The sequence below is a fragment of the Ipomoea nil genome, unplaced genomic scaffold, assembly GCF_001879475.1.
Source record: "Ipomoea nil cultivar Tokyo-kokei standard unplaced genomic scaffold, Asagao_1.1 scaffold1317, whole genome shotgun sequence".
NCBI lineage: Eukaryota > Viridiplantae > Streptophyta > Magnoliopsida > Solanales > Convolvulaceae > Ipomoea > Ipomoea nil.
The window spans coordinates 90,001-110,575 of record NW_017617745.1 but is presented as its reverse complement, the minus strand read 5'-3'; the positions used below and the strand labels follow the sequence as shown (position 1 = coordinate 110,575).

The 20,575-nt window shown below is 44.8% G+C and overlaps 1 protein-coding gene across 1 annotated transcript; it reads left to right on the top strand.

Annotated features, from left to right (window-relative positions):
* The first annotated feature begins 19,760 nt into the window (after positions 1–19,760).
* On the top strand, positions 19,761–20,510 carry LOC109185193. Its single transcript, XM_019335174.1, has one exon. The coding sequence runs from the start codon at positions 19,761–19,763 to the stop codon at positions 20,508–20,510; it is 750 nt and encodes a 249-aa protein (XP_019190719.1).
* Positions 20,511–20,575: the final 65 nt, after the last annotated feature.

Below are 20,575 nucleotides of genomic sequence, written 5' to 3'. Positions count from 1 at the left end.
TTTCAGATGGAACCCCCTTCGACCCCAACAACACTAATGTCAAGGCCATTCAATCAAATGAGTTGAGGGCAAGTCGTCATGCTATGGCAGTGACCTTCACTGGAAGAAGGTCAAACTTGCACAAGGTTTATACGGCCGATTTATTCGACCTTTGGAGCATGATAAAGGGAAGAAACATCAACATGGGAGTGCAAGTGAAGAAATGGTTCCGAGCCCAAAGCAATGACAGGTGCACCCCAATCTTTATTGGCCCAATTCTAACAAGGCAAATTTTTGGCTTAGGATTGCAAGATAAGCTGAGGAGGGAGAAGAGGATTGCGTCTATGACCACTTTCACAGTGCAAGACTTTGTGAGGGCCCGAATGATAAGGCTTGGAGATAGTACTTTATTAATTATGTAGGAATTAATTAGCAAACATTCTGTATAATTCCCAACTTAACTTACTAAATAATAATTTATATAATAACTCAAAAATAATTAATTTAAATTATATTGGCACCAAAATTTATTAACAGTTAAATCATTGTTGGTTCCCAGATTCGTAACAATCCCACTCCCCTGTGGATCAATTACCCGATACTCCGGATATTGTATTATTTGTTTGAAAATATACTACAATCAACAACAACACCCTTGAAGCTGTGCTATCTTCTTCCTTCGTCCATACCGTCTGATTCTGCCTTATTCTCTAATATAAGTTTGATTTATCAATTTTTTGATTTATCAATTTAAAAATAAAAAAAAAAAATGAAAGAATTAAGCAGTAAAAGCTTCTAGAAGGAATATGGGAATCAAGGAACCAATTGAAAGTACTAAACCGTCCAACAAGTCAATAACAGAAATGAAAACATCATCCCACAAATTCTTCGTCAATGTCTTCCTTAATTTTGTCTTCATTTCACGGAAGTGTATAAGCTAAGTATTATTGTCTTCAATATGAGAATTATAAAATCCATAGAGTGTTATTGGAGGACACAATACCTTAACTTTGGTCGCCAAAGTCATTAGAAAATCATTTCACTATTATAATAATTATCGATTATCGATTAAATTCAACAACAATAATTGGTTGTATTGGATTTCTCTAATCTGAATGCAAAATAATGTTTAAATAAATGATTAATATGTAATGGAAAAATAAATGGGCAATCATAATTTTTACATGGACTCATGGAGACTGTAAATATGAAAACTAAAGGTGTTTTTGGATAATGTTAAGCCAAATTTCACAATTTTTTTGTGAGGGTTGGAAAATTTCTCAATTAACTAAGTTTTGATCCAGTTCTTTTATTGGTAAAATTAATTTCTCTTTGATAAATATATATATATATATATATATATATATATATATATATATATATATATATATATATATATATATATCTACTATCTACTATCTACTATACTAATAAGAGCCCAAGATAGTTAGGCCTATAATGGGTAGAAAAAATGGCGGTCACAGATTTTAATCAAATGAATGGCTCAGATTGATTAAAAGATGGATCAGATTTAAATTTTACACTAAAATTTCCTAAAATACCCACACACCGTTACTAATTCCGTTAAAATTTTAAGAATTGTCGTTAGTTCACCGTTAACTTACTCATTGATTTCAATAAAAAAAAAAAAAAAAAAAAAAGTTAGGTCCGAACCTCATCACAATCAAAGTTGGCATAATTAGTACTCTATTTTACTCTTATTAAATTATATAAATAATAATTTAGTAGTTACAACAAAAAATAATACATATGAATTTCTTTAATTTAGAATTATGTGTCCACAATGCCTTTATTCAAAAAAAAAAAATATTCATTATCAATAAATTAAATAAGAGAAATAATTTTATTAGTTATATTGTCTTTATTTTTCTTCAATATAAAAATTCTTTATATTCAAATTTATTAATTGATTATATTCGCTACATTGTCCTTACAATGTCTTTATTCAGTGAAAAAAAATTATTAATTATCAATAAATTAATTAAAGAAATATTTTCATTAGTTATATTGTCTTTATTTTTTTCAAATGTAAAAATTTTTACATTCAAATTCATCAATTGATTATATTCACTACATTATCTATTGTCTTTTTTGTGCACTATCTGTCTAATTAAATATCAAAGTTATAATACAAAATAATGCTATATATTTATTTACCAAGTATTTTATTAATACCATGAAAAAATTAAAAAAATATAATTAATAAAGCCAACCATATTAACTACTTGAGAGATTTTGTGGCAAAGAGAGTATTCAAATCACACAACAAATTGAAGTGAGAACTACCTCGCAATGTCCTTGTTTGACAATCAGCGGTTAGCGTTAGCGGATTATACTAGCGGATTTGACCAGCGAATTTATTCAATTATTAACATTGGGTAGAAAAAATGACCGCCAAATTATTAAATCAAATGAATGGTTCATATTTTTCAGGTTTTAATTTTTTTCTTTTAAGATTTTCTAATTTATCCTTAATTATATGATTATCCATTTAAATTTTCCGTTAATTCATCGTTAGTCTAATTCTAATATTAAAGTCTAATATAGAATTATAACTACACCATTAATCTAATTCTAATATTGAAGTCTTAATAGAACTTAACCACAAATCCTAATGTCGGAATCTCCTCAAACAATATTAGTATATATTTAATATTTTATGCCCTAATTTTTATTTGTTCTCCCTTATGTCCCGTATTTGGTTTCAACTATACCTATACAATTATTTTATTGACAATTATAATCAATCTTGACTATATTATCTTGCATTTGTAAACTTAGAATTACCTATTTAACTCGCACGAGCTTAGCTCAATGGTTTAGTGGGTAGTATTTGGGAGAAGAGACCAAGGTTTGAACCTCGGCGGCGGCAGTGCGGGAATTATGTCCAAAGTGGGCAGATTCCTTGTGCGTATCAGCATTTGGCCTTGTCTGCTGAACCATTAAGTCACCGTGATTTACAACTTCCCACAATGCTCTGTCGGGTCGGAGTGTGGGGGGCCCTTGGAGTTGGGACTCAACCTTTGGGAGAAGAATTACCTATTTAAATACGCAAATTCAACCTTCAATTATCTATGCATGAACAATTTCAATATAATCCTGCCTTAATATACTTTAAAGTACTTATTTAACAAAAAAGCATTGGGCATCATCCCAATCGCGCAATGCACGTAAAAAACTAGTATATATAATATGTATCATGAATTAATATTATATTTCTAACTTTTTGTCAGTAATTTTACGGCTAATAGGTTTGTACATTAACTTAAAATGTCGTTGTACATTATATTTCATCTTGACAAAATTACCCAAATTCTATTATAACTTTGTTAGTCTCATTTAAAAATATTTAAGAAACATTTACTAAAGTAATAGGATGACAATCTAATTAATTATACTGAACCATTGTGCCTACTCAACTGCTCATGTAGCCCAACATGCACCTTTATGTATAGCTAGCAGGGTCATAGTCGGCTGCATGCATTGGAGGACAAGGAGCACTGCTCAAGGTCGAGCGTCAAAGGACCAGCCAACCGACACAGTACTGTGTATTAGATAATGTAACAATAATTAATTTTATTCTCACAAAATAGTATCTTTTAAATATATATATATATATATATATATATATATATATATATATATATATATATATATATATATATATATAAGATTGTCATAAGTATAAGTGTATAACTATGATGAAATAAAAATAATAATTTAAAATTATTTTTATTATTGAGAAATATATTTATTTTTTATTTAATAATTTTAGATGATGATTTTAATATTAGGTTGAAACCTTCACACACTATGCTTAAAAACAGTTGTTATACGGTGGACCATGGTCATCAAATGAAACTGTAGTAGAATTAAAATGATACTTTGATATTTCTATAATGAAACTAATGTGTGTGAAAAATGAAATTGAAAAATAGAGCAATATTGTCAAATGAAACTGAAGCGTAATTAAAATGGAATTAATACTAGCAATGGTCCTCCGACTATGTTGATTTTTCACAATTGGTCCTCAATTTTTAATTTTGACAATTTAGACACTTAACTTTCGAAATCTTTTCAATGTTGGTCCTTCCGTCAAATGAAGATTAAGTAGATGTTAAATTAAGAGGTAAAACAGTCCTTTCAACTTTAGTAGCCCTTCCATTGCTTCGTTCTTCGACCAAGGTTCACTTCCAGCCGTACAGTGAAGTCATCGGGCTACAAAGGTTCAGAGAGTGTGAGCTGATCCATGGCCGGTGGCCACTCTTGGCGCCTTGACCGTCGAGTGAATCACCGGCGTTACATGGCAAGACCCTGGAGAGGTACGTACAGCTCAGAGCAACGACAACGAGGAGTCGAAGAGGTGTTCGACAACGGCACCGCCTTGGGCGTCTGCTGCATCGGCAATATCGGCCTACATCGATTCCGAGAATACGAGAACCAGATCCGAGTTATCGGCAAGCTGGTTCACCCGAATCTGGTTCGGACTTGTTGTTGTTCGTCTGAATTCATATTCAGGCCATTTCGTGTTCTTGAATAAGCATTGTTGAAAGCTGTTAACATGCCCAGGTTTCCGTCTAACATTCTTAAGCCAAGATGGTGCGAGGAAGAGGGCATTTGCCGCCGTGGAAATCGAGATTCACCGGGAGATTGAAGCGCGACGTGAACTGTAAGTGGGACTGGAGAGTTTGGTATGAATTGTTGCTGCCTTGCTGGAGAACGGACACATCTGGGCCTGTGATGGGGCGTTGCCGGAAGTGCTCTCCACCACTGTCGCTAGCGGTGAACGGCAGCATCCAGAATGTTTTGCCGTTGCTCGGTGCAGGAGAAACCGCCCACATGGTGGTTGCCAGCATCGGGGCAGTGGTTTGTCGGAGAATACTAGGTGGGGATGTTTGGGGATTTTGATTTATTTGGCGTATACAGAGGAGAATTATACACTTAGCATGTTAAAGGACTGTTTTGCCCCTCCATTTGACGTCCACTTAACCTTCATTTGACGGAAAGACCAACATTGGAAAAATTTTGAAAGTCAAGTATCTAAATTGTCCAAATTAAAAGTCAGGACCAATTGTGAAAAATCAACATAGTCAGAGGACCATTGCTAGAATTAACTCAATTAAAATGACACTTAATTACTTCGTGAACCACACTTCTACATACACCATGGTCCACAATAAATTTTCTCGTTTAAAAATGACTAGTAATTATTAAAAAGCAAACATTTAAAAGTAGTTCTATTTTTTGTTAGCATTTATTTATGTTTAGATGTCTTATTGTCTTATATTTAATTATTTCTTAAAAAAAGGTTAGCTTCCAATTAGTTCAATCATTATTGTGTGGACCATGGTCCACACAAGTTGTGTGGACCATATTTTGTATACTGTATAATAATGTACATTCAGTATAAAAATAATGTACATTCAGTACAAAAATAATGTACATTGCATTCAGGGGATGTACATTATTTGTGTACTGAGTGTACATTATATTATATAATGTACATTCAGTACAAAAATAATGTACATTTAGTATATTAAAAATGTACTTTTTGTTATGATCCATACAACATCGTGTGAACCATGGTCCTTAGTTGTTCTGGACTATTAATCCTTGAGTTACTATTGTCATTGGGTCTATTGAGCCCATTAGGCTGATGGGCCCATACCATCACTTGTAATATATCTTAATGCAATCAGTTTTGCTGACAAAAGGATTTGTAGATTTGATATGAACCTCGTAATAAAGAGAATTCGTACAAAGAATTATTGCCTAAAATGTTGTCCGATTCAATGAGAAGAGTTACCTTTAGTGCACATGTGATCACCCTTTAAGTCTTTAACCCTAATTCCACGAAGGACCAAGAAACAACCTTTACGCCTTAAATTCCTCAAGAATGTAATCTTTGAACAACTAGAGTGATTCTCTAACAAGTCCCTGAATGTCAAGATTGATAGGTTCACAATCCTAAAAATCTAAAGGGGTTTGATTTTGATAGGCCCACAAAATAAGGAACATTATTCGATAGGTCTACGAATAGCATAAAAGATTCTTACATAAGTGTATTAAAAAAATATTAAAAGCTTTTATTGATAACTTGAATGTTTTAAATTTGAATACGCACATCCCGCTTTTATAGATGAAAAGTGGAATGTAACATGCCCCTATATAGAGTAGGAAAAGGAATAAAGAGCCCTTCGAACACTCTAACTAGAAAATAATGAAGATAACAACTTAAAATAGGAAACAACTTTCCTAGTATATGTAGGAAAATAATCTTGACTTGGCTTCCAAGAGGGAGATAAGATGGTGTGATTAGGGACCTTCCAATTTAGTCTGAATGCGAGTGAAAGACTAAGTTTTCACCATCATCGATTGGACTCATTAGGTTTTCATGACTCTTCCACCAATGTTGCAAAAACTAGATACGGAATTGCGTTAAGAGTTTAATTTTGGGCCTTGTGATGTGCCTAATAGGAACTCTTAATAGATCATGTATGAACTGGTCCGCGTCAAGATGTATCTAAAGGCTCAATATGCCTAACAAATAATTGGGTTAAAAACTTGAAATACCTAATAAAATCGTTAGGACTCAACTAATACATAAGACAAAAACTTAGCCCAAAATTTAACCTATGAAAGAAAATAATAGTTAGGGATAAGTTTTCACCATATGTAAGAGTTCAAAGCATTTATTGCCTTAAAGTATTGCAGGCAATAATTGTATTAAAGTGCAGCATAAGGGAGGATAACCATTAGAACAAGCAAGAGAAGTTGAAGACTATTGTTAGGTATTATCACCCAAGCCCACTGGACTAGCTTTTTTGACCACATGGATATATTTGGTAGAGTTTATTTTAGAGCTTATAGATTATTTTAAATTATAAATAAGCTATAGCTTTATTTGGTAAAACAATGGAAGCTTAAAATAATAGTATATTTTGAAACGCTCATCCAAGTAGCGTTTCAAAATAAGTTATAGGCTTTTAACATTTTTTTTCTTTTTTATCCTTATTAATTTACAAAAATGATAGTATTTATCTTTCTTTAATCAAAACCTTAATATCTAAATTTCTTCTAAACTGCCTAGTTCTTTCTTGCACCTGTATTATTTCTAAACATTCTTCTCCTCTCAATTCTTTACCATATGTGTATAGTAGGAGACAAGCAACATTCATCACACATACACTGTAATCATCCAAGTTAATCAAACTACTTTTTTATTTTAATTTATTTAACGTCGATGAAAATTTAAGTGAAACAACTAGTGAGATGAAGGATATTAGTTCGTAACAATATTATTGCTACTTAACGATATATATGTGATTCCAGATCATAAATGTGATATATATATATATATATATATATATATATATATATATATATATATATATATGGTAGGGAATATCCCGACCGACATAGCTTCACCACGACCGAGAGGCCTTTGTCTTTTTCTCTTTGTCTTTTCAGGTAACAGGTCGGGCTCCGTGAGAAGAACCCGGTCGAGGCCCGCCCGGGAGTTGCCCGATCGGCGGTGTCGACCGCCGAACGGTAGCCCTTTGGCGAGAGAGCTGACGAAAGACACGTGGCGATCCTCTACGACGACAGACAGGGCACCCGGGAGGATGACACGTGGTGGCTACGTGGAGGACATGCCGAACGGCTGGAATCCTGTCCCCGGCATAGCGGCTATACATACCCACAGTAGCTACAGTGTAGGGGACTTTTGGACGATCGATAGGTTGCTGTTAGAGAATCCCGACCCCAGTCAGTCGGCACTCAGAGCAACCAAGTAGATTGTACTTAGGGCCTTTACCGTGATCAATAAAGATATTTACTTGCTTTAATTGGTCTCGTGTTGTTATATATTGCTTACGTATAATTAGCAGTATCATTTTGGCGCCGTCTGTGGGGAACCGTGCAAGAAACCAACGTCTTGACGAGCACCCGATCTCTATATCAACATGTATCCGTGGGCACACAACAACTTTGCCGACGACCAGGCGGATGCGGCGAGCTCCTCCGACCACTATGCTACCCAACAGCAGGGTCAGACGATGGACCTCAACCTCAACCTCTCACCACCGCATCCATCAAATGCATACCCGGCCACCCAGCAGCCGGTGAATTACATACAACCGGGATACCCAACACCTGGTCTGCCATACCAGCAGCAGCCGATGATGTATCCCGCCCAGTATCCATACCCGGTCCCACCTCCACCGTATGGGTATTGGCCAGGCCAACCGATGTGCTACACTCCCCCGGTTGGTTATCCACCATATACGCCAGCTTACACAGCTCCAGCCGCCGCCCCTCCAGTACAACCGACCGCACAGGTAGAGCCGCAGCGTCAGTCCGCGTCCCGGGCTCGACGCTCGGCTCATTCGCGGTTGGGGTCGGGGGGTGCTGATGCGATGGAGGCACCAGCTCAGGCCGTCCAAGCGGAGGACCCTGAAGAAGTTGCCCGAGCGGTAGCTTTTGATCGTCTTCGACCGGAGATGCGCCAGCGTTTGGGACCCCAAGACCCGAACCGCGGGCAAGAGGACGTACAGATGCAGGAGGCTTCATCTGGGTATAGCGGGTCAAGATCTCACCGACGGCGGCGCGCTCGGGATACAGCCCAAGCCGCCGAGCTCAACGAAACCCGAGGATTACTATATAACCTCCAGGCGGAAGTTGCGCAGCTCAGGAATGCGTACCCTGCAACACCCCCGGTCAACCAATCGACCCTGCACCAGACGCCTTTCACAGCAGCGGTGATGGCCCATCCTTACCCGCTTGACTTAAAGGTCTCTGGAGAGAAGAGTTACGACGGACGGGCAGATCCTAAGGCCCACGTGAATGATTTTTTCAGCGACATGATGCTGAAGGGCGTTTCGGACACCGTGATGTGTAGGGCCTTCTACTCGACCCTCACTGGTCGGGCGGCAGAGTGGTTCCGTACCCTGCAACCGGGGTCGATCGATAAATTTGAGACCCTGGCGATCAAATTTGTGAGGAAGTTCATCACTTCCAAAGTGGTGAGGAAGTCCTACATGTATCTCGAGAAGGCCAAGCAATTAGAAGGGGAAAGCTTGACCGATTTCCTCATCAAATGGAAAGCGGCGGTCGGGGAAGTCGAGCCTATGGACGATGCGACCGCCACCCACATGCTTCACATATCTCTCCGGGCGGGGCATTTGTATCAGGACTTCATCCTACACCCCCCGACCAGTTACGAGGAGGCCCTTCGGAGGGTCACAGATTACGCCAACGCCGGCGAGGCGAACGCCGTAAAGCGCTTGCAGGAGGTCGGCTCTTCGTCCCGTAAACCGGCCGGCCGGGCGGAGCATCGGTCGGGAGATGACAATCCCCGATCCCGCACCAGGCCTGGCGAGTTTACGGCCTTGAACCGATCCGCAGCGGAGGCCATGCAGTACGCCCAGTCCTGCAATCTCATCAAACTCCCTCATCCCGATCGAGACGGCCCTGACAAGAGTAAGCACTGTGCTTACCATCGATGTGCCGGGCATGATACCGAGGAGTGTACCCACTTACGCCAATTGTTGGAAGATTTGCTTAACAGGAGAAAATTGGACAAGTGTGTGGGGAAGAGAGAGGACAACAAGAGGAACACCGAGCGGAGGGATCATAGACGTTCCCATCACCGCTCTGATCGATCTGGGCAAGACAGAAGGGACGATCGACGGGATGATCGTCATGATGACCGACGAGACCCCGACCCTCCGTCTGGTAGCCGCCCGTCCGGAAAGCCTACCATCCACGTCATTTTTGGTGGACTGGAAGATGCTTCCCGACCGCGGACTAATTGCCCGGTCGCTATAGTGGATTCCCGAGGAACCGGGAAGAGGCAGAAGATGGAACCCATAACCTTCACCCTCGAGGACCAACCTACCAGCAGCGACCACGGCATGGAGGCGCTCGTGGTCACGATTGACGTTAAGGGGACAGACGCCCAGAGGGTTATGGTTGACACGGGCAGCAGTGTGAACGTCCTATACTTGGACGTGTTTGAGAAGCTTGGCCTCGACAGGAAGGAGCTGACTCCGGTCGGTGTACCACTGTCAGGATTTACCGGGGCTCTTATTTACCCCGAGGGAAAAATAACGCTCCCGGTCGAGATCGACACACCTCCCAAGTCGATCCAAACGGAGCTAGAATTTGTTGTGGTCAACCTCCATTGCGTCCACAACATTATCTTGGGCCGACCCGCCATTATGAAGATCGGTGGGATAATTTCTATGCCCCACCTGTGCATGAAATTCCCCACCCCTAATGGGGTCGGCGTGGTATGTGGCGATGTCCAATCCGCCCGGAAGTGTTACACCCGAGCGGTCAATAGACGTGACTCCGGTCCATCTTCCCGGGTGAACACCATAGCCAAGGAGGAGGCTAAGGAACGGAAGGAGCAGCCTGAGCCTTCCGAAGAAATAGAAGAAGTTCCCCTATCCGAGGACCGCCCGGATAGGAAGATCAAGATTGGCCGAGCCCTCACCCCCGAGCTTCGAGCGGAAGTTTTGGCCATACTCCGGGAGTATGCTGATATCTTCGCGTGGGGGCCTGAAGACATGCCCGGGATCGATCGATCGGTCATCTGTCACAAGTTAGCCGTCGATCCCTCAGCCAAGCCGGTCGTGCAGAAGACACGACACCTTTCCTCCGATCGCCGCGAATTTGTCAGAGAAGAAGTCAAGAAAATGGCGGCGATCGAGCACATCCGTCCGGTGGTTTATCCCGAGTGGGTGGCAAATATCGTTCTTGTTCCTAAGCCCCCAGCATGGAGGATGTGCATCGATTTCACGGACCTCAACAAGGCCTGTCCGCTCGACCCGTATCCCCTACCGAGCATTCACCAGATGGTCGACGAGACGGTCGGGGCCGAATTAATGAGCTTCATGGATGCCTTCAAGGGGTATCATCAGATCATGATGCACCATGAAGACGAGAGCAAGACAGCCTTCGTGACCCCGGATGGGCTGTATTGTTACCGAGTGATGCCGTTCGGCCTGCGGAACGCAGGAGCGACCTACCAGAGGATGATTAACATGCTCTTTGCCGATCTATTGGGCCGAACGATGGAAGCTTACATCGATGACATGCTGGTCAAGAGTCGGGACCGATCCGACCACACTTGGGACCTCCGGGAGTGCTTCCAGATCATGAGGAAGTACCAGTTGCGGCTGAACCCGACCAAGTGCACATTCGCGGTTCAGACCGGCAAGTTCCTCGGCTATATGATGACCAAGAGAGGAATCGAGCCTAACCCGGCCAAATTAAAAGCGATTCTGGACATGCAGCCACCTTCCACCGTTTGGGAAGTCCAGCAATTGACCGGTCGGTTGGCAGCCCTCAGCCGGTTCCTCTCCAAGCTAGCCGAGCGCGCTTTACCTTTCTTCAAGGTATTGCGGAAGGTTAATGGATTCGTCTGGGACGAAGAGTGCCGAGCGGCTTTTGATGAGCTGAAGGGATATCTCATGTCACCGATCGTGCTCTCAAAGCCCGAGCTCGGAGAGGAGCTAGACGTGTACCTCGCCGTCTCCGATCGTGCAGTAAGCGCAGTGTTGTGCCGAACCGATCCGGAAGGGGTCCAGCGACCGGTGTACTATGTAAGCCACGCGCTACATGGTCCCGAGCTCCGGTACTCCCGGCTAGAGAAGGTCGTCTATGCCTTATACGTTGCCGCGAAGAAGTTGGCTCCCTACTTCCAAGGTCGAGCAATTCGCGTGTTGACCGATCAGCCGATCGGGCCAGTCCTCCGAACTGCTTCATCATCCGGTCGCCTCGTCAAGTGGGCGTTAATGTTGACCCAGTACGCGATCGAATACCGACCGAGACCGGCTATTGAAGGTCAAGCTCTTGCGGACTTCTTGGTCGAGTGCACCGCCCGGGATACCCGACCTCTGGAGGTCGCGGATCCCGAGGCTGAGTGGTGGTCGCTGGCTACAGATGGGTCAAGTAGCAAGAAAGGGGCAGGAGGAGGAGTGGTGGTCACAAGCCCGGAAGGATTCAAGGTCTATTTTGCTCTCATGTACCAGTTCCACCCGACCAACAACGAAGCCGAGTACGAAGCGTTCGTCAACGGCTTACAGTGCGCTCGGGACTTGGGGGCTGAGTACATCCGAGCTCAGACAGATTCCGCGCTCGTGGTCGGGCAAGTTCTCGGAGATTATGAAGTCAATGGTGAGCGTTTGCAGTTATACCGAGACCTTGCCATGGAGAAGCTCGCTCAGTTCCGGGGATATACCGTCCGGCACATACCTCGATTGGATAACGCCGATGCAGATATCTTATCCAAATTAGCTCAAGACGCCCCGGAACATATGTCGAAGATAGCTCGGATCTTGGTGATCCCGAGACACAGTATTCACCGTCTACCAGTCAATCCCATCCAACCGGTAGATGACAATTGGATCACCGATCTGAAGGAGTACCTCGAGCACGGCCGCCTCCCAGACGACCCACAGCGCGCTCGGAAGGCCAAGCTGAGGGCCCCAAGGTTCCAAGTCTTGGACGGTCGTTTATATCGGCGATCGTATGGAGGCCCACTTATGCGTTGCTTGACCACATTTGAGGCCGATTTAGTCGTGAAGGAACTGCACTCGGGAATTTGCTCTTCACATCAGGGAGGCCGATCCCTGGCCCGTCGTATCATGCTGATCGGATACTATTGGCCGTCCCTCCAGCTGGACTGTGAAAAGTTAGCTCGGGAATGTGAGACGTGCCAACTGTTCGCCCGGATGCCTGGACGACCGGCGACCTTCTATCAGCCAGTCACGACCGCAATTCCTTTCGCTAGGTGGGGGGTAGACATATTGGGCCCCTTCCCTCAGCTTTCCGGTCGGAGAAAATTTGTGATCGTCGCCATCGATTACTTCTCCAAGTGGATAGAAGCCGAGCCCTTAGCCACGATTACCTCTCAGCAATGTGCTCGCTTTCTTTGGCGCAATGTGGTCTCCCGTTTTGGTGTGCCCGTGCATCTCATCAGCGACAACGGCCGCCAATTCGTAAGCCAATATTTCCAGAACTTCTTGGCCACGATCGGGACGACTCACATCCGGTCGTCGGTGGCTTACCCGCAGGGAAACGGTCAAGTAGAGAACGCGAACCGGACGATTTTGGAAGGTCTGAAAAAGAAGTTACACTCGGCCGGTCGTAGTTGGGCCGATGAGTTGCCGTATGTCTTATGGACTTATCGGACGACCCCGAGGGAAGCTACTTTGGAGACCCCTTTCGCCCTGGTTTACGGAGCTGAAGCCCGACTCCCGATCGAGGCTTGGATCCCGACCGATCGAGAAAGAACCTACAATGCCGAGGAGAATGAACATGCTATGGCGGTGGATCTCGATGGGGTCGAAGAAAAAAGAGAGCTAGCCGCTCGGCGTATAGCCGAGTATCAGAAGCGCGTTAAGAGTTCTAAAGATGTTCGGGTCAACCCTCGTTATTTTCAGGTTGGAGATTATGTTCTACGACGAAGGGAGGCCAGTCAACCTTTGGAGGGCGGAAAGCTAGCTCAAAATTGGGAAGGGCCGTACATCGTCAGTGCGGTTATACGCCCGGGTACATACCGACTGGAGACGACAACTGGTCGGGTAATCGAGGGGACTTGGAATTCCGAGCACCTCGTTATGTTTAGGCATTAAGCCTATTTTTTGTAACTTTTGGCGAAGTGGGGGCTTGACCTGCGAGTAGGTCCCGGTCGTCGGTTGTAATTAAGCTTTATGATTGTAAATACTTGTTTACCGCCTGCGAGCGGGAAGGTTTTAATGTATATACGATCGGTGATTGCTCGACCGCTTGCATGCGGCGGCCCGGTCGCTTATTTTCTTTACCTTCAGTGCACGCAGATCAATTTATCTTCAAGCTATACCGACCGGGCGAATCTATCGACCGGTCAGATGCGCTCCACATCGGCGGACATTCGAGTCACGCCATTGATCGGGGAAGCCAGGAGCTCTCAGCATAATTCCCCGATCCGTCCGACTTCTGTCCACTATCGCACCCACTCGTGCCTCGAGGGCACAATAGTGTGGGGGCTGGGATAAATGGAGTGTTGATAGGCCCATATCGCTCGGTATATCCTGACCGTGGGGCTTATAAATGGAGTGTTGATAGGCCCATATCGCTCGGTATATCCTGACCATGGGGCTTACTTCTTTTCGAAAAATTCGTCAAGACCTGGAGACCGGGTAAACTTGGTCGGGTAGGTCAATATTATGACGAATCTACTTCCAAAAATCGTCAAGGCCGGGAGATCGGGTAAACTCGGTCGGATTGGCCAATTTTATGACGAAACATCAGATGTGCGACCAAGCCATAAGGCCCTAAGGTCGGGCGTTAGCAGGGTCGAGTATTGCAAGACCGGGCCTGAAGGCCCGGTGGTCGAGCGATGGAGATCAGTGTGTGCTCGAAGACGAATGGGATAAGTTGGACAAAAAAAAAATTATTATTATTAATTAATTAATTTTATTAATCAGCAAAAGTGCCCGGTACAAATTCGGGACCGGGCTCCCGATCGGTGTCCCTTTACAAAAAAAACAGAAGAAGCTTATCCCTACTTCTTCGCTTCCTGAGCTCCAGCAGCTTCCTTCTCGCTCGCAGCGGCCGCAGAAGACCCGCCTTGTTCGACTGTTTTCTCTTTTGGGCTGAAGGGAGAAGGACCGGGATCGGCCAAGTCCGGGGGCAGCGTCGAGAGAACCAGCTGAAGGTCCTCCCCCTCGAGAGCTTGCTCCATCCGGGTACGAGCCCGCTCGAGCATCTTCCGCTGCCCGGCCTTGAAGGCCCACCGCCCGAACGAGAGGATTAGATCCTCCCCGACCTTTGTTCCCCGGGCTGCTGTGAGGAAGGCTGAGCCCGAGTCGCTGTCTTTGAAGACCGCTTGCGCCAATTCGCTCGGGTTACCGAGCTGAGCCTTCAGCTGTTTGGCCTCCTCGATTGCCCGATGGGCAACCTTCTCCGCCAGGGCCCGGTCCTCGTCGCCCTTTTTTAAGGCCTTTTGAGCCTTCTCGAGCTCGGCTTGGAGCTCTTTAACCTCCAGAAGGCGACGGGCGGCCGTCTTCTTATGGTGGTCGGCTTCCTCGGCCAGCATGGCCCGACCCTGTAATAATTGGGCCGCTCAGGAGATCTGCAAAAACAAAGACAGTCGGGGTTAGCCCGGTCGAAGACACTTGCACAAAAAGATGAATAGCTAAAGAAGGCTTACCTCGGCCAGATCGTAGCCGATCCTCTCGGCCACTTGGGTCGGGGTCATCTTCCCCATATCCTCCTTAGCTGGCCCGGCGTTGCCGATCCGGGCCAGTATGGACGGTATGGCCCCTTCTCGCCCGACCGAAGGGCTCGGGCTGCGTTGTTCACGGCGGCGTTTCATGCCGCCCACCTCCCTCACGCCCTGCTCGGGCACTTTCTCTTTTCCCCGGGCGACTTCCACCCGGGTGATCAGGACGTCGAAGGGCTCGACGATAAAGCCCTCGCCCGTCGTCACGGTCGAGGTACTTAGTGGTCGGGCCGAGGGAATCTCCTTTTCCCCGGCGGGCTTCGCCTTCGCCTTCTTCTTGCCACCAAGGGAGATCTTGGCGGGCGGGGGAAGGGGGGCATCTTCGTCACCGAACTCTGCCATAGCTGCAAACAAAGAAATCGAGTTAGTGTGATCAATGCATAAAGTTAAGTCGGGAGGGTTAGCTCGAGTTAAAACCTTTCTTCGTTCGCCTCGATGGTTTGGCGACCGTCACGCCCATCGGCACGGGCAGATATTTCTCCTGTAGCTCGTATGTAGGGGGCGGGAGTTTAGCCGCCTCGAGACTCTCAGCCATTCGGAAGATTGTATACTCGTCCAGCTCGCTTGAGATCCGACTGACCGTCTCCCTGAGCGCTTGCGTCTCGTCCGGCACCACTTGTTTCCGAAAGTGGGTGCTCCAAGCGCGGTCAACCGGGAGAATCCAGGGGTCGTATTTAGGGAGAAAATCCTGTTCTTCCACCCCCTGTTGTTCCCGGGCAGGCCTCTGATTGCGCACATGTCGGCTCGGGACTGTAGCATCAAGAACCCGCCCCCGTAGCTGCCCGGGAGAACTTTGACTTGGTAGATGAAGTTGAACAGCTCCATCGTGCAGGCGGCTTCATGCCGAGCGCATATCTGTGGAAAGCAGGCGATAATCCGGTGCGCATTGGGGAAAATCTGGGCTGGGACGACCCGGTAGTAGGCCAAGAAGGCGTTCAGGAGGGGGGTGAAGGGAATGGCGATCGGGGCCATCAGGGAGTCGTAATGCATCCCGATCCATTTGCTCCGATGCCGATCGATAACATTCCCTAACTTCCGGCTCGTGTCGAATTCCACCCGACCTACGAGCCTTTCAGCAATCCTAGCCGCCTCGCCTGTGGTCAATCGGCTCATTTGTTGTTCGACATTCTCGCTGTTCAAGAATTCGAACTCCGTTGCGGCTGGTGCGGCCGGCCCGGCCGTGTTTTCCTCGGCTTGCTCGGGGGTGTTTTCCCGGTCGCTTCTTCGAGCAACGGCTCCCGGGTGGTCCCCAACCACCCGGGTTGGCGTGTCCTTAGCACCTTCGATCGGTGAACCCCGTCTGCCTGACGAGGGTCCTTCTTCCTCTTCTCCGGAGCTCCCCGATCCGCTTGAGCTGGAACTCGATGACCCGGAGGAGCTTGACGCGTCGTTTTGTTCGGAAGCCCGCTCGGGGGCTGGCTCCGGTCGGTGAATGGCCTCGGGAGAGTAGGACATGATGTCCACTTCCTCGTCGCTGAGGTACTCGACCTCCTCGTCGTAGTCCGCGATCGAGGCATTTTGGCTGTCAGAATCCGTCATTTCGATCTACCTAAAGGTCGGTCGGGGTTAGTAAAGGACTTGAGACGTCCGGGACAGTTAGTTGACCTAACGATTCTACTTATAAATGAAAGCGTAAAGTAAAAGAAGGGTTGAGAACTTACCGAATGGAAGAACTTTGCGAATGAAAGCTTGAAGTCTTGTAGCTCGACTGCCTCGCTAAGGTGCTCTGCTCGGGGCTCTCTGAGGGTACCGACTGAAGCAAAAGAGTGAGGAAAGTTCAAATGAGGGCCTCAAGGGCCTATTTATAGGAGAGCATTTAGGCGGGAAAGTCGTCCACTTGCGCGACACGACCAGTGCTGATTCCGAGGCAACGGTTGCAGTCGCAGAGGCCGGCAGTGGCCGACACGTGGCGGAGAAGGGAATGACAGCTGGCCGGTCGGTTTAGCGGCCGGCGGTTGGGCTTCTTCATCCCGGCCCATTTTTTCCCGGACGATCAAAAAGGCCCGGGCTGGGGGGCTCTTGGTAGGGAATATCCCGACCGACATAGCTTCACCACAACCGAGAGGCCTTTGTTTTTTTCTCTTTGTCTTTTCAGGTAACAGGTCGGGCTCCGTGAGAAGAACCCGGTCGGGGCCCACCCGGGAGTTGCCCGATCGGCGGTGTCGACCGCCGAACGGTAGCCCTTTGGCGAGAGAGCTGACGAAAGACACGTGGCGATCCTCTACACGGGCACCCGGGAGGATGACACGTGGTGGCTACGTGGAGGACATGCCGAACGGCTGGAATCCTGTCCCCGGCATAGCGGCTATAAATACCCACAGTAGCTACAGTGTAGGGGACTTTTGGATGATCGATAGGTTGCTGTTAGAGAATCCCGACCGCAGTCAGTCGGCACTCAGAGCAACCAAGTAGATTGTACTTAGGGCCTTTACCGTGATCAATAAAGATATTTACTTGCTTTAATTGGTCTCGTGTTGTTATATATTGCTTACGTATAATTAGCAGTATCAATATATATATATATAGGGTCAGGTTCCTATGAGAACAGGTCTTCCCGTGCGGTCAGTGTGACATACACCATTAGGTATGCATAAATTCACCACATAGTGTTCGAAAATACACCATTATGTGTGGTGTATTTTTTTGTTGTGGTGCATTTTTTGGCATTTCATTCTGGTGTATTCTCGAACACTGTATGGTGCATTTATGCATACCTAATAGTGTATGCCGCACTGACCGCACGGGAAGACCTGTTCTCACAGGAACCAATATATATATATATATATATATATATATATATATATAGAATTAGGTTCTGGTGCGGTTAAGGTGCCCAGGTGCGGTTGTGCGGTTTAATCTGGGCCATTCATCTCGCTTAAATCAACGTCTAGGATTACCAAAATTTTTAAAAAAAAAACGCGGTGGCAATTTTGTAATTTTTGCATCTAGGTCAAAGTTAAGGTGGGCAGATCTGTGATTAATCTGCGTGAGGTTTGTGCGTAAGGTGCGTGAGGTTTGTGCTTAATGTGCGTGGGGTTGTGCTTGATGTGAGTAGTTGTTAAAACTTAAAGTCTGTGAGTTAATAATTAAAGTGCGTGAGTTTTGTGCTTAATGTGCGTGAGATTGTGCTTAATGTGCGTGAGTTTTGTATTTAATGTGCGTGAGTTTGTGCTTAATGTCAATAGTTGTTGAAACTTAAAGTCTGTGAGTTAATATTTAAAGTGCGTGTGTTTTGTGCTTAATGTGCGTGACGTTGTGCTTAATGTGTGTGAGTTTTGTACTTAATGTGCGTGACGTTGTGCTTAATGTGTGTGAGTTTTGTACTTAATGTGCGTGAGTTTGTGCTTAAGATCTAACACTTAAGGTGCATGTTTCTATAACTTAATGTGCGTTAGTTTTAGCTTATGCTTCTTTCTTCCAGACACGCGTTTTTTCTTTTTTTTAAAAAAAAAAAGAAAATTTCATTGATTTGAGCCGTTGATCTAAATTTGATCAACAGCTCAGATCTAACCGCACGGGAAGCTATACCCGCACCTGAACCCTTCCCTTTATATATATATATATATATATATATATATATATATATATATATATATATATATATATATATATATATATATATATATATATATATATATATATATACACACACACACACACACACACACACACACACACACACACATATCACTATTTAAATTTGAATATATAAATTTATAAAAATATCTTTTTTATTCCTTTTTACACTTATCATCTTATTATTTAACAGCTAGTTTTACTAAACACTTTAATTCCAATCAGTTAACTTATTAGCTATTAACTTTTCAGATAAGTGTGCCAAACAGAGCCTAGTATTTTGACCCATGAACTTCATGCTAATCCCATCTAGCGAGACCTAATTTTTGTAAGTTCAAGCATGTAAAAGTAGGAGCTTGAGATTATATATGGCTTAACTGTTTTGCGTGAATAAGGTAGCATTGACCAGGCAGCCAACTTTGGAAAATATCTGGGACTACCATCTTTTATTGGGAGGAATAGGAGAGCGGTGTTTTTTTATATTGAGGATAAAATCAAACAGAGGGTTGGTTCGTGGAACAAGAAATTACTTTCACAAGAAGGTAAGGAGGTCTTGTTGAAAAGTGTAGCCCAGTCAATGCCTACCTTTTCAATCAGTGTTTTCTTACTTCCTGACACAGTTTGCTTATCAATCTAAATGACTATGAACAGATATTGATGGGGTACTTGTGTGGATAGGGGGATACACTGGGAAGCATGGGATAAATTATGTGTCCCTAAGAAGTTTGGTGGCTTGGGTTTTAAGGATCTCAGGGGATTTAATTTGGTTATGCTAGGAAAGCAAGCATGAAGTTTTCTCACAAACCCCATCTCCCTTGTTGCAAAGATTTATAAGGCATGTTATTTTCCTAATACCTCTTTTGTTGATGCCAAGGTAGGAAATTGCCCAAGTTATTCTTGGAGAAGTATTATGGAAGCACATGATATGGTTGTAGCAGGAGTCCGTAGAAGGATTGGTAATGGTGAAGCAACATTGATATGGGGATATCCATGGTTACCAGATGATCCTAGCCCCTTCATACAAACAAACATGCCTGAGCAACTGAGAGAAGCCCGCGTGGCAGGTTTGATTAATCCACAGACTGATGCTTGTGATCCTCATATTTTAACTGATTTATTTGATGAGGATGATGTGACTTGTATTAATAGAATTCAAATTAGCCCCCGGTATGAGGACTCATGGTATTGGCTGGGTGACCCCAGGGGAGTTTATACGGTTAAGAATGCCTATAGGAATATTATGCGGAATTATGTGCATGCTGCCGGCGATTTTGGTAAATGGACTACTGTGTGGAAGATGAGGGTTCCCCCAAAATGGAGGACCTTCCTATGGAGAGCAATTTGTGATATTCTCCCTACAACTAATAATTTGATTATAAAGAGGATGGAGGTAGAGCCAACATGCCAAATGTGTGGTTTGGCTAATGAAGATATTATGCATGCTTTAGTTACCTGTGAATATTCTAGACTTATTTGGAATGTTTTAGGACTGCCTATAACAAATATCATTACCGGTTTATTCCCAGCATGGCTAACTGGTGCGCTTGCAATGTTAACAGAAGAACAAAGTGCTCTTATGGTGGCAATCCTGTATCAATTGTGGCGATGTCGCAATTCCGCAGTCTGGGACGGCGCCCTCCCCCCACCCGTCGGCGCATAGAAGAAGGCGGTTGCGGCTTTGAGTGCATTCCAGAAGGCCAACCAGCGTCCTCCTCAACCCGCGAC

Excerpts from the sequence above, each read along its gene's own strand:
- LOC109185193 (XM_019335174.1), top strand. The coding sequence starts at position 19,761 with ATGGAAGCACATGATATGGTTGTAGCAGGAGTCCGTAGAAGGATTGGT.